The sequence below is a fragment of the Uloborus diversus genome, chromosome 2 (genome assembly GCF_026930045.1).
Source record: "Uloborus diversus isolate 005 chromosome 2, Udiv.v.3.1, whole genome shotgun sequence".
In the NCBI taxonomy this organism is placed as follows: domain Eukaryota; kingdom Metazoa; phylum Arthropoda; class Arachnida; order Araneae; family Uloboridae; genus Uloborus; species Uloborus diversus.
Window position 1 is genome coordinate 184,921,130 of NC_072732.1, and position 15,343 is coordinate 184,936,472.

The 15,343-nt window shown below is 35.6% G+C and overlaps 1 protein-coding gene across 1 annotated transcript in view; it reads right to left on the minus strand.

The window, feature by feature from the left end:
- Positions 1-3,873: 3,873 nt before the first annotated feature.
- Positions 3,874-15,343, minus strand: part of LOC129217556 (uncharacterized) — a 36,938-nt gene continuing 25,468 nt past the window's right edge. The window contains exons 5-6 of the mRNA XM_054851880.1: positions 8,201-8,543; positions 3,874-6,811 (exon numbers count right to left, since the gene is read on the minus strand). Coding sequence (XP_054707855.1) covers positions 6,352-6,811; positions 8,201-8,543 — 803 coding nt within the window. The 3' untranslated portion in view covers positions 3,874-6,351. The remainder of the gene's footprint in view (positions 6,812-8,200; positions 8,544-15,343) is intronic.

The following is a 15,343-nucleotide window of genomic DNA, read 5'->3' on the forward strand; positions in this document are numbered from 1 at the left end:
CACGTATCGAAGCAAAGGTTTCAGGTCGCTTCGCAGTTACATATGAATATTTATCTGAGTATTTGGTGCATTGGATATCGTTCTATTGTTTATTCTAAGAAAAAAACTTCCTGTGAATACAGAAGTTATAAGAAAAAACCCGTATATCTTTGGGCAATTCCACAGCAACATACGTATCATTGTTGTGAAAAGCACCTTACGAAGGTTCCGAATGTGTTAGATTCTTGTTTCAGTGCAAGAACTTTATATGGAACATGGATACTAGGGTGGGTCGAAAAAACCTTTTTTGGAAATCTGCTTTTGGATAGTGCGGAAAAGTTGCTATATGGGCCCGTTATTACCCATAAAAAAATTTCGCTAAATTTGTTTAATATTTAGCCGGCGCTATTTGACCTTGAAAAACTGAAAAAAGGGCAAAAATGCACTTTTTTCCAAAAAAAGGGGGGGGGGGGTCAAAAATAAAAGTTTGAAGCTAGTTTCAGCAAACATTAGAAGTATCTGTCAGTGAATTAGTTGAAATCCTCAAAGACTTCTATACATTTCGTAGAATATTTAGATACGATCCTTTAAGACTGAAACATGGGAAAAATGAAAAAAAAAAAAAAAAAAAAATTAAAGTAGTTTCGAAATAAGTAAATACTGAAATGTTACGCAATACATTACTTAGAAAAAACAGTGAAAATTCAATTAATTTTATGCGACATTTGTACGCAAATTTTAAAAATATGCGCACACTAAAATAAAAAATAGTTACATAAGATGCTAATTTTTTTTATCTTCGGTTCCAATTGTTTCTCCTGGATAATAAACGGCGCTCAACTGCTTCTATTATTCCTAAGATTATTTTTTAACTATTTTATATATGTTTGACATTCTATGCCTCATACAGCTTTAGCAGCAGATCTAACTGGCGCTTCAAATAGAGCAGTGGCTAAAATTGCCACAGCAGTTCTCGCTGATTTCGACTTTAGTTTCTCCTAAACAAAACAAAAATATATAGTCGATAAAAACAAAGTAAGGAGGGAAGTCGATAAAAAAAGGATCGAGCTAAGAGAAAGGGATTTAAGAGCAGTTAAAGGGGCAGCTATAAAGAGTTTGTATTTTGACGGTCGCAAGGATGACACCCTTCAAAAGACATCTGGCCATCAAAAATTAGCATCTGAAGCACATGTAGCACTGATAGAAGAACCAGGTAGCAAGTACATAGGTCATTTATCACTAACAGTTGGTGAAAGTGCAAAAGAAATTTCGCAAGGTATTATAGGCTTTGCAAAAAAGTATAATATAAGCTTGCTTAACTAATCGGTTATTGGATGCGACGGAACAAATGTAAATACGGGATGGAAAGGTGGAGTAATTCGTTTACTTGAGACATACCTCAAAAGACCTTTACAGTGGAACATATGTCTGCTGCATACTAATGAGTTGCCACTGAGGCATCTTATTCTGGAATTGGACGGTTGCACAAAGGGCCACATTCATATTCTGGAGCTATCGAACAACTTCTTAGAGATTGTAAAAAAAATCTGGTGGTCAAATTTGATAAAATTGACTGCAATCTTCTGGGACATGAAAGATATAAAAAAAAATTAAGTACTGAACAACAATATTTGTGTAGAATCTGTCTTGCCGTAAAAGATGGTAGTTGTCCTTCTAGCGTGGCTGACAGAAGCCCAGGCAAATTCAGTCATGCGCGATGGCTGACAACTGCAAACCGTTTGTTACGCTTGTATATAGACACTCCAACTCCATCAGAAAATCTTACAATGCTTGTAAAGTATGTAATGTTAGTTTATGCTCCAATGTGGTTTGAAATAAAAATGAAACCGAACTGCCAGTATGGTGCCCAACATTTTTGGAAAATGATTTCTCTTGCAAGGCAATTTCCAGACAACGTTAGCAAGATAATTTTCAAAGTTATCTCAAATAATGCATATTTCGCTCATCTTGAACAGCTACTGTTGACAATGTTGTTTGACTCAAGAAAATACATTCGGGAATTAGCTGTTAGGCGCATTCTGAACCCTAGAAATAAGAAGCCGAAGAGCTCGGATGGTGTACGATTTTTTAAGCGTCTTAAACTCAATTTTGAAGCCGTTGATTATGTTGATTTAATTGATTGGGAAAACTGTGTTGTAACAGAGCCATCTCTTACAATACATCTAAGAGACCAACAATTGAAAGAAATGTGATACAGAGTTCACTTTCGAGAAATTTCCCTGTCACACGCAAGCTGCGAAACGTTGTGTGAAACTAATAACTGAAACTGCAATAAAAGTTCGTGGTGAAACTGCATGTGATGGATACATTCGTGCCTAACTTCAAGCTAGGAAAGAACTTCCATCATTTGATAACAAGGGACAATATTATTCCAAAAAATAATATTCATTATGCATGAGGTATTATAAATCAAATTTGAAAATTTCTTTTTCAAAATTTTATTATCTCTATATGTAATTCTAGAAAATGTATGGTACTATTGCGTGATAATAATTACTATGATTAATAGTGCTATTTAATTAATTGGTCTATGATTTAATTTTGAAAATAATTTTCACATTGGTTTTTAAAGAAATTCAATATTTTTTCATTTTTCTACAACTTTTGATGTCGGAAAGGAGCGGTTAAATGCTCATTAAATTCAATGAAACATTTTATGGGCTAGAACTGGCTCATTATATAACATTTTCGGTGCATTCCAGCAAAATATTTGAAATTTAGTTTTTAAAAAAAATTTCGACAAAAATTCATTTTTCTCTTTTTTTTTCGATTTGTCAGTGTCAAATAGCGCCGGCTAGATATTTTTTAATGTCCAAGAAATGTTTTGTGAGTGCTAACTAGCTCACTACGCAACTTTTGCGCGCTATCCAAAAATTGATTTCGAAAAAAAAAAAAAATTTCGGCTTATTTCGGCTCATTCTAATGGACACTAATGTAATATGATTAAATTTTGAATGTTTCCATGAATATAGTGTTTAAATAATTTCTTTTGCTCAGTAACGGAAGTACCTCATGAGATACGCCAGTAGAGATGTATAAAAATGAAGCTGCCGCTTTGTACAGAAATTAATAAAAATGAATAAGAGAGAAAGAGAGAGAGAGAGAGAGAGAGAGAGATTAACGTAAAAATATAAATAGCAATAGGGTTGTTTCCTTTAGTCAAAAGTACTACTTTTAGTCACTGAAATCGATAGAATTAGCAAAAAAAAAAAAAAAAAACATGAAGCCAGAAAAAAAACTTTTATTTTCCTAACAGTTATTTTTTATTTATTTATTTTTAAATGTCCGATTTTTGAAATAAGGCGAGGTCTTTATGACGTCACAAGTGATGTACTTTAACACACTACTCCATTGCCGCCCTGAATGTTAAAGCTTTGCTGTCAACCGCGTTGCCAGGCTATGATAATTTGCGCTGTGCGCTAATGGCATCAGTGAATGGCATTTCATCACTTGTGATGTCATGTGCAGAAGCGAAAAAAATGAATTTTAAGCATGCTCTTTCAGAAAAAAAAATACTTTTATAATTTCGGAAACAACCCCATTAGATCGCTCGCTGACACGGGTTTCCCGTTACTTGCGGTGATATTCCCTGAATCAACGCATCAAAGGAGCTTTGAAGTGGGAGACATTGTTTCGGATTTCTGACTATCTCAAGCTCACAACTTTCTGTTATGCATTGATTTCTTGCCAATCTCGAAATTAGTGTCTGCAATATTTCTGCTATTTACTTTTACGTTAGTTTCTCATTTTTTACCGAATTACTCCAATTAAAATTTTAGAAGATACTATATTCCTTTTGATGTTATGTTAAGCGATTTCAGAATTTCATTGGATTGTTAAAACCCAAGTGAGTCAACAGTTTTGTAACAGTAATCAACAATTTTATTCAAAAAATAACGTGTCATAATTATTTTCTCATTTTCCCCCCAATAGATATATTTTTACATATGATCACAATAACAAACAGTACTCAAGTAATTTCAGGATTTAGCTCCTGACAATTTTTTCCAATAATAAGTAAAGTCAAATGTTCTCTTAGAGACGGACGGTCCTTACTTTTGCTATGGGAAAAAAAAATAGAATTGGCGTAATAAATATAGCATCGTCGTTAAAAGAAATTTCTAGAAGTAAAGCCTTGGTTTCCTAGAAGTGAACTAGCCGATCGTCGGCGTCGTTCCTCGCCGAGGGAAATTCTTGATTCTTCTGCGCTGCGCGCCCGAGCAAAATCGACGTCGTGAATGGCCACCCCGGAATCCACTTGACTTTGATTTCGGCGTTACGGCGAGGAGCGACGTCGAAGATCGTCGATTCGCTCCTAGGAAACCAGGGCTTAACTTGTCTAGTCAAAACGTAACAGACGCTGCAAGTTGCTTGACTTTAAGTTTACTGACGTGCCATCACTACTGTCTAACCATGGATTGTATGGAATTAGCAAACGTCCAATTAAGACAAGTCAATCCGCATGAGGGGGAAAAGTAAGAATTAGATGCGCATGTTCCGCTTATTTGAACGAGGCTCTGCTTAATTTAGAGGCTAATATATATCTGCAAAAGCTGGCATCTCTGAAAACTAATAGATGCGTCCATTTCCGCCAGTAAAACGGATGTTTGCCTTTCCATACCTCCGTGGTCAGACAGTATTAATGAATTTTTTCACATGCTATAACATTTTCGACATCTCTTCCCCAGATAACATTCTTATTCCTTTTACTCGTTTGGAGTGTAAGGCTCTTAAACTTCTTTTATAAAGTTATCACATTACTGATTTCATTTTCAAGCGTGTCTTAAAGAAATTACTTTTGCGGAGACTTCTTCGTGTAGTTCGAAAATATTATTGTATTCGCTTTTTGTATTTTTAGGAGTTCATTGCAAATGGAAACCATGATCGCTTTGCTAAGATGGTCGTGAATGATATTGTAATAAAGTTTTCATGGTCAGTTCGATAGGTTGAAAGACAAAAATCTGTGTCGTTTTGAAGAAACCGTTGTAAAAATGTGTACAGTTCTTTGGTAATATCAGGTAGCAATACGGAACTGGTTGGTGCACAACTGATCCAAAAGTTCTTTTCTGTGATAGAGATTTAGTTGGTGTTGAATAAGAATTAAGATATTAACTATATCTAGCATACCTAACAATGTCTTGATGTCTATTTGTTGAATGATTCATCAAGAAAAATAAACAAATTTTCCAAGCAAGTGTATTACGGTTAAAGGAGAGAAACAATTTGGCAGTAGTTATTTTACCAAAAAATACTTTTATGGTGGCCAATCACAGAAAGAATAACCAGGTATCAGACCAAATCTGGCAGTGATTATAACGTGGAAGATCCAAGTTCAGAGTAAGGCTTATGTAGAATCTTGTTATATACAGGTAATTTGGTCACATGAAAATAGTTTTGTTATTTTTGGATTCCAACTTTTTTTCCTCCGATTATAGTGCATAGATGTTTCAGCTGTCTCCTAATTATGTTTGGAACTGATGCACTGTCGTGCAACTGATTGAAGAGGTATTTAAGCTCGGTAGGTACTGTCTGACCACGGATTGTATGGAAAGACAAACATCCGTTTTACAGCCGGAAATGGACAAATCTATTATTTTTTACCGATGTCAGCTTTTGCAGAAGCAGAGTCTCATTCAAATAAGCGGAATACGCGCATGTCTAACCACGGATTGTATGGAATTGGCAAACGTCCAGTTAAGACGAATCTATATGAATGAGGGGGAAAAATTTAAGATTTTGTTGCGCGTGTTCCGCTCATTTGAATGAGACTCTGCTTAATTTAAAGGCGGACATACATCTGCAAAAGCTGACATCCCGAAAACTAATAGATGCGCCCGTTTCCGTCTGTAAACCAGATGTTTGCCTTTCCATACAATCCGTGGTCAGACAGTATATATTGTTTAAAAAATCAGTAGAAAGCCAAAACGATTTTTTAAAAAAAGTCCACATTTTCTTTCAATTAAAGAGAGAAGTCATCGCATTCAGTGCAGAAACCCCACAAGACACCGATTGATATTCACTGCTTTAATTTGTAATCAAACACTGCATCTTGTAAATATACTGCTCTCTTGGTAAGTCGTATAAAAACCAGAGTTTTCGTTTGACACATTTCTGAAATAAACAACTCTTATTTAGTATTCTATTGAGTCCATGTATTTTTGACATTCTTCTTGAGCTAAGTTTCCCAACATTAGACAGCTCTAAAAATATGAAGCAATTTTGTAGCTATCTTGTTGGATGCACTTATACATTCACGGGAAGAGACTGTTTGCTTTGTGATGTGTTTTAATAATGTAAATATATTCATATGTACAAGTTCGTCTGTACAAGTATGGGATGGGGCAGGAAATTTCAAGGAATGTATCCAAGTTCTTCGTGCATGTTGGTGTGGGACCACCTTTGGAATGTGCCGTTTCCCATCCCATGTTCAACCTGGACTCGAGTCACACCGTTCAAGCGTCCTGGATCCGAACCGGATTTATCGGAGTGATAAGCAGCCTCGACTCCAGAGTCCGACGAGGAAGAGCTACGGCCCGCCTTCCTCATGAAGTTCCGGCCTGCTTTTCTGCGGTGTTTTCTCCTGTGTCCGTTCCTGCTACGTACAACGGGTCGTTCCAGGCCGGCTGATCTCAAATCGTGAAAGCTCCAGGACTGTTGGCGATGTGTTTGGCGGTTTGGTGACGAGGAAGTGCCGCACTGGCGACCACTCGGGCTGAGGCAGACTTCGGAGGTGTCGTAGGCAGAGTCTTCGGACCCGTCCGCGGAGGATCGCTTTGTGCCCATGAGTTTGGTCTTCATCGTTGAGATGAATCTGAAGAACATGAAACATTTTAATGAAAAGAAATTTATGTGGATGAGAGAGAATACAAAAGAGGCAGTGAGAAGCAAAAGGATGTAAGTGGCAAAATTATTAATTTGAAGATAACGAATACAAATGGTAAATGAACCTCTCCTATGTTTTGCGGAAAGAGGTAGTACTAGTAGCTCTGGCAGGGGCTGTAACACAGCATGGTTTAGAAAAACTTTTCAATGAAAGCTTACCTAGGACCTTATCTTTGAACGTATTTTACTCAAAATATGAAAATGTCCATTTACACCCCTTTGCTTCTCACTGCCTCATTCATAGTTCAAAAAAAATTTGTGCAATTTTTATAATATACGAAAGTATGTACTCTAAGGTTTCTCTCGGGCTCCATCTGGGATTTCTCGGATCTTTATTAATCCCCCAGTTTCTTTGTTTATTCACTTTCTGCTGCTCTATGGAGCAGAAACTGATGCAGTAGAAAGTGTATAATGTGGCACTTTGGTTGTAGCCTAAAGACCGACCCTCTTGTGCCATTTCTTCAAGCTAAACAGGTCAAGCGTGAAGTATACCTGCTTAAGTGAAATACCCCCTTCCCCTACAAAAAAAAAGGCGCCTGATTGTAGTCAAAGGGGGTAACATCACTTTTCAACGGATTGCAATCACAAAAGTCAGAGGTTTACTAAATTTAACGAGTTTTTATGAAATTTTGAAGCAATTAAAAAATCATCCCCCTAACTTTGAATAATTCTCTTCGTTGTCGTCTTCTAGGTCTTCTCTGGCCTAATATAGTCAATACGTCAACAGCGTGTTATAAAACTTGTTGAAAAAAAAAATGTTTATATAACCAAATTGTTGCTAAGCTTGTAAATATGGCAACCTATTCTACCGATGTTATGGTATTGTGCGTTGACAACGGAATGGCACTTAGCCCGCCTCCTCGAACGTCGAGTTCTTTTTATAGCGGGGGTGTTGGGTGAACACACTCCCGTGCTTATAAATGAGACAATCTTGACTTTAGTGCACATTTAAATCTGCGAAAAAGTCTGAAGTGTCCTCTACGTCATTTGCTTCGTTTGTCTGGTGTTATTTTCGTTTTCTTAAATTTTAAAAACTGCTGCTATTATGACAAAAAAAAAAAAAAAAAATCATAAGCCTTTATCCGAAAACCGCGAATTAGAATTGTCGAACAGCACGTGACGAAGGTGGAGCCAAGTGCATTCTCCTGGTAAACGAATAATAATAGATTCGTTTCGACATACATCACAGATGGTTGACAGGAACCGTACTTCAGCCTGTTACTGCTCATGCATCAATAGACCCAGACAAACCACAAATCAAGAAACTATTCAAACACGCCGTCACAGACCGGAATTTTTTTATCACGACGGAACTTACTTTCCCGTCTTGTGCTTGGCTTTGGTGAGCGACTGCATCCCAATCCTCTTGAGGCTCCAGAAAAACCCGCCGTGCCTGGCCCGGGGCGGCAGAGCGTCCTCCGACGACCACCGGATGACCTTCTGGTGACCCTTGGCGAGGGGCGGCAGCGTGGTGGCGCCCCGCAAGGAGGACGAGGAGGAGGTCCGGCTGAGGGAGGACCAGTTCCGGACGTGTCCTCCCTTGTGGAAGGAGCGGACGCCGTGCGGGACAGTCCGGGAGGAGGAGGCGGAGGAGGCCCGGCTGTCCGGGCGATAGGAGACGTTGATGGTCACCTTGCCCGTACCGTTGCCTTGGATCACTCCTGGAGCGGGAGAATGAAATGAATATGGGATTAAAATGACATATTTACTGTCCATGGATTGTATGAAAATTCAAACATCTGGTTTACAGGCGGACATGGTTACATCTATGGGTTTTAGGGATATCAGAGTTTGCAGATGTATGTAAACCTCTAAACTAAGCAGAGTCTCACTCAAATGAGCGGAACAGGCGCATCAAATTTTTACTTTTTTTCCCTTTCAGATAGAATCGTCTTAACTGGACGTTTGCCAATTCCATACAATCCGTGGTTGAACAGTAATTTGATGAAATCAAAATGGTATTTCAACTGTATTTCACAGCCGTCAACGCTTCCGATTCGTTCGGTAAACTCCCAAATTCCGATGCCTTCTCCCGAACTCCCTAATAAAGTAAATTTATGTATCTCTCGAATTTTCACCAAAACAACAAAATTTACCCCCAAAAGGGGATTATTCTATGATTAGAGTTTCGAGAAATATTTGTGTGGTAGAATGATTTTGACCGCAAAACCGCTACCTTTTCATGCACAAGTATGTAAAATGGAACAATTTTGAAGCAAATTTGATTTATTTTATTTTCCATCTTTTCAAGAGATTTGCTTCCCAAAACAGGCGGTAAAACGTAACTGTTATTTCCTTGTACTTTATAAATTCTTACCTTCCGCAAGGAAGGATTGTTATCGCTTTAGAGAGAAAAGAAATTTATGCCTCTTTTAAAACTTTTGTTTTTTCAAACCTAAAAGTTGCAGGTTTTTTTCTTTAGCTTCAAAGAGTAAAAGTAATCTCAATTTTCGGTTTCAGGTTCCATAAAGACTCAATTTAAAACATCCTTACTTATATTTAAAAAATCTCCTTTACACTTGAACTTTTGTCGCTAAATTTATGAATTCAAAGTTTCTTTATTTTTTATCTTTTAATTTTGGCAACTATGGTATATTTAATTTGTAGAAGAATCAAAATGGACAGTTCACATGGCGAGTATAATTATTGGGTAGAATTACGGTAACCGGGTTCCGGCGATAAATGTTTCATTCTGACAACCCGCTACCTCAATTGGCGACAGAGCAATATTAACAACCCTACAACAAAGCTGATTCGTTATTTGTTTGGCCAATCGGCGGTAGACAAAATTGTATATTCAGTAAATTACCGCCCATTAGCCAGGGCTAAAGTAGCGAAACTGCAGTCCTCGGCTGGAAATGACTGAGCTGGCGGTGTATTTCACAAAATTGTAATTGATTTGTCTCATAAATCTTTTTTTTTAATTTTATAGAATTATATTTTTAAATTTCTGAAAGTTGATTTTTTTCTGAAAATTGGCAACGTAAACTGTATCTTTTCAATTTTTAGATCGTCGAAACATTTTATAAAATTTTACATCGTGGAATGTTTTTCACTCTTAACTATTTTAACTTGTTGATTTAAAAATTAGTCATTCATATCTTTTGGAACCTTTTTATTTAGATTTTGCTCGCCGTAAGTACTTTCCTTCATGTTTTATTGTTCCATATTTAATTTAAAATGTATTAATTATTGTAATTATTCAGTAAGGTAAAATTAAAATTTGCAGTTATGATAACGTTCTCTGACTGGATCTTTTCGTGTAGTTTACTTTATATAATACATTTTTTTCGTTTTACTGTTACACTTTATTTACTGTACTTATGGCGTTTTATGTTTACGTGACGATTTATTTCATACTTTAATGCCGCTTTCGATCCAACTTTTAATGTTGTTAAATTTTGTTAGAATTTATTTTACATTTTTTTGTTCCTTATAATTTGTTTCAATGTGTTTTGGTAGAGTAATTTAAATTTTAATAGAGTTGTTGAATCATTTAATTAGTATGTTATTTTACATTTTAACAGAATTTTAACGTCATTTTGTAGATTTTTTAATTTATTTAGCAATTTTTTTGAATTTTAACACAATGTTAATGTTACATAGCTTGCGTTCGACGAACCTTACCGATCGACCGGTGAGTAACCAGTTACAAACCGTAGCGTTCTATCATCAACCGGTTACCGCAGCGATTAATATTTTAAGCTGTTGATTGGTTGATTGAAGCACGTGATCATTAGATGTCACGTGATCGGTTAACCGGTGAGGTTCGTCGAACGCAAGCATAATGTTTCGTTTCCTTTTTGCTCATTTCGCTCTTTGCTAGTTATGTATTTTGTTCGAATAAAATGTGCACGCTAGCTAAAAACAACTTAAGTTATTTTTTTTTTTTTTTTTTTTTGCATTAAATGTTTTTGAAAACTATCAATTATCTGTTCCAAATATCCACTCCCACACCCTTTTTTTTTCTCTTTCAAGTATTCAATTGTTTTCTCTCTTAAAAAAATGCCAGGTACACTCTATGATTTCCTAAATTCGCAACTCCAGCGCTGGAATACGCTACCTTGCGGTGATTTATAAAACTGCCGAAGAAACTAAAACATTGCCACGTTGCGTTCCATGTGTATCTGTTGACGTAAACGCAGTCAGTTTGTTCTGAGTATTTATTAAAGCAATCGATGTGTCTTAGTTCGATTTCTGTAGCTTTCAGTTACAGAAATTGTTTCGTCCCTTAGTAGTATTCTCGAACTTCTCAGAATAATGTTAGCTTTCCTTATTTCCTTCTAAAATGTGAGTTGATTGAGAAATGGTTAAAGCGAAAACTCTGGATTAACAAACTTGGATAACGTTATACAAGGTAAAATTTTTTATTGTTTTGTATGAATTTGTAAGAATATGGGTTTTTTTTTAAATCTTAAATTAATTTAACTAACCATATTTTACAGCAGCTTTCAGTTGGAATGGACGGTATGCAAAATATTTTCTTGAATATATTATCGTAGAACAAAATGAAAAATGTTTAACCGAGAAAGAATTTACTTTATTCCTTTTATTCTCAGCTGAAAGGTTTCACCAAATTTGTTTAGGGTTATAGTTTTAGTATTGTGCGAGCAAAGTAACCTTGGCGAGATTTCGCGTTTTTAGTTAAACCATTTTTAATTTTTATCATGAGTAGAATAAAATGTTAGTAAGATTACAGAATTCGATAAGTAAAAAGAAATAATGGCCAATCAACTGAAAAGAAAACTATCCCCATATATCTGTGAGAATTTTGTTGATGATTTGCATAGCATGACATAATTAAATCATAACTCAGAAATTAGAAACATCGAAACAGAAAAATTTAACCGATTCGGGAATTTGAGAGAAATAACTCAGCTACAAATACAAAACAATAAGCACTAGCCAAGCAAGGCAAAGAAGTATCATCTTCTTTTGATAATAATTCGTAATGTCACATTAAATTTTCCAGCATTTATTGTTATTCTTGTCAGGCCGCAATTATTATTTATTTTTATCAAGAATTGATAAATATCGAATTCAACATCGTGGAAATGGCTGCTTAGAACTACGAACTACGTAATTTGCATTAATTTTTGACGTTTAGTAATGCTTCTTGAATTCTCATTTCTTTCGACGTGGGCCAGAATATCAACAAGACTTTGAAAATTAGTTTAAAAAGAATAAAGCGAAAAAATCATGTATACGAACTAAATTTACTAGGCTTATTAGCATTTTCTTCGTTACCACGTGCGTTTGTTTTAGTTTTTTCGTCCGCCATTAGACAGTGACTGCAGTGCCCCCTATAGTTCGTTGGAGTTGCGAATTAAGTTTAATAATATGTTTATTTGTATAATTTGTTACATTATCATTTAAAAGAGGAAAAAGAATTTTAATATTTTTTTTCTTTGCGGTTATGATCAGAGTAAGAAAGTTAACAGACTCTTTGTTACCAAGGTGATAGTTTGAGTCCTCCAGAGCTTCGCCCATTTTCTTTGAGTCTATTCTTATTGATGGATTTCCTTTGTTTACATTGAAGTACTTTGTTTACATTGAGTCGTAGGTGCCAACTTTGGCTGTTTTTGAAAAAATTCGCCAATGCGACCCGGTTACCGCATAATTCTACCAATTATTATTCCGTAACTCTAGACTAGTATGGGAACTACTTTGATATACCCCCCAAATCGGAAATTTGGCGACTTTTTTTCTCGCCAAGCAAAATACCTGTTTTTGGCGCCTGCAACCTTCAACAATCCAACCTCCATCAAAAAATCAACCAACATCTGCATATCCTGAGCCAAATGATGCACAAATAAACAATTAACAATACCTGGGATTCCAACTGTTGGCCTACCCGACGAAAATGAAGAACAACTATCAATTTTCCGACTCAAAATTCCCTGAAACTTTTCAACAACACTATATACAGTAAGCATATTGAAAGCTAAAAGATAAAAATAATTAATAGAAAAAAATATAATTGGAAAATACAACCAGATTTGCAGCAAAATAAGCAAGTCAGAAATCTGCTTAATCACTTCACAAAGAAATGGCGAATGAATGAAATAGCGCTAAAACATATATGAAATCCAAAAATTGTTGCCACAAAACTTTAAAAAAAAAAAAAAAACCCTCAAAAAATGGTACAAAATACAAGAAAGTACTAAATTTGGCAACAGCAAAAACCTAAAAGCTGGAAAAACCTAAACTGGCAACATCAAAATAAGAAACAGCAACCCTAAAAAGTCTGTAGGGAGTGCCAGATTTGGCGCTTAATTTTTGGGGGGTATATCAAAGTTATACCCTAGTATGCAATACTTTAGAAGATTTTTTTTTTTTTTTTTAGTGCCAATATGTATACCGACACAACTATTTTATGATTGGGGCAGTTATAAATAGGGAAATTGTGGATGAAAGTTACTTTAAATGACTGTAACTCAAATAATCATTCTTTATTTCTTAAAATTCCCAGTCTGAATTCTAGTTTAGGTGTATCGATACACTTTAATACAACGGGATTTGCCTGTTAAATTTTTTTTTTTTTTTTGAAAAAAAAAAGGACCGACTTCAAAATTGCGATAATACTCGACACCATCAATAACACTTTTAAACATAATTTTTGAAGTTGGCGCAAAAGCAAAACCCAGTGTAGCCATGCTTCGTTCACATTTTTTTCAGAAAATCATCCAAAGTTTTGGAAGAAGATTTATATCGCTACTGAAACATGCTGTCATGCGGTATTGAAGAAACTGGGCCTGTTAAATTTATAGTTGTAGTTGAGTTATGGCTGTGAATGATTTTGTCTATCGTTTTTGCGCCAATTTCAAAAATTATGCTTAAAAGTATTATCGATGGTGTTTAAAGAATTATAAAATTATTTTTCACTTTTTAGAGCAATTTTGAAGTCGGTTCTATTTTTTTTTTTTTTCAAAATTTTTATATTTCATTCTTTTTAGTGTAAATGTATTTCAGAAATAGTAAGAAGCTACCTCCACGAAACTTCAATTTATTTTTTTTATTTCCCAGTTTTCCCAAACTAATTTACTTTTCACAGCATACAAATTGCTTGTGATCTGTATCTCCTTACTTAGCCCCGATTAAGGCTCCTATATATATACGAGCCGAGGCATCAGCTTAAGATTAGTCATTTTGGATCGGAGCCGTGTTTGAGTGGTTGTCTTTTCTGGCGAGTTATGGCGTTTGGTGATTGTTTGTCAGCAATTATTAGCGGCACGTGAATTATGTTTAAAAAAAAATATTTTCGGCAAATTTGGCGAAATCCAAAACTTTGCTGTAGTAACCCTAGCATCGCAACAATGAAAAATCCGATCCAAAACGGCTAAACTTAAGCTAATGCTATCTATATAGCTGCTCTAGCCCCGATCATATAAATGGAATAGATGATAACGATGAAATTACTACTATAGTTGAGGCAAACCTAACCTGGTAGCATTGTGAAGGTTAAGCAGATCCTAATCACTGCATTACCACGATTCCAGGTTTTGTTTCCCCACGACAGAGCAATGACACTGAAGAAACTTGATGCTTGATGATTGCTTCAGAGAAGCCTTCATTAAAAATTATCATTGCTATTACTATTAATATTACTGTTAAATGGCACCCAACTTTTGTAACAATGGGTTTTATATTTAATCATAGGGGAATTGCATGAAATTGACTGTTTTTTGCCGTTAACTTTTTTTCGAAAGAACAAATATGGTCAAACAAAGTAATGGGATCTAAGTTGAGCCATCCCTTATCCATTTAAAAAAGAATCATCAAACTTGGTTCACTAGGTGACGCTGTGAGTGAACAAAAAAAAAAAAAAAAAAAAAAAAAAAAAAAAAAAAAAAAATTGAATTTTGACATCTTGAATTCAAATTATGTTTTTCGCAATCACGAGTGTGTGTGGGGGGGGGGATATGTGTGTTTGTGTGTATGGGGTATGTGTGTGTAGACATGTGTGTTTGTGTCTGTGTGCAGGCATGAAAGTGTGGGTAGTTTTGTGTGTGTGTAGGTTTTTGTGTGTGTATATGTGTAAGTGTCTGTATGTATGTGTTTGTGTGTGTGTGTGGGGGGGGGGTGTATTTGTGTATATATGCGTGTGTGTGTAGGACATGGATGCAACCTGGAGACGGCTTTCCTTTCGCTATAGGAGCAGCAGCGTGAGGAGCCCGCCTGTCCCCGGTGATGGTGCGGAGGGTGGCGGTGGGAAAAATCAAAGGACCTCAAAAACAGTCAAATGAAAGCAATAAGCAATCGTGATTGCTCCAAAAAAAAAAAAAAAAAACCGGTATGAACTGATAACCGCCTCCTTTTGCAGTCGGTTAATAAAAGTTTATGTAACAAATAGTTGGTCCTACCGAATTATATTTCAATCCTATTGAACTTATATACTTAAGTTCAAAATCACTTTGTAAAAATACATTTGATTTACACAGTTGATTTTGTAGCTTAGAAT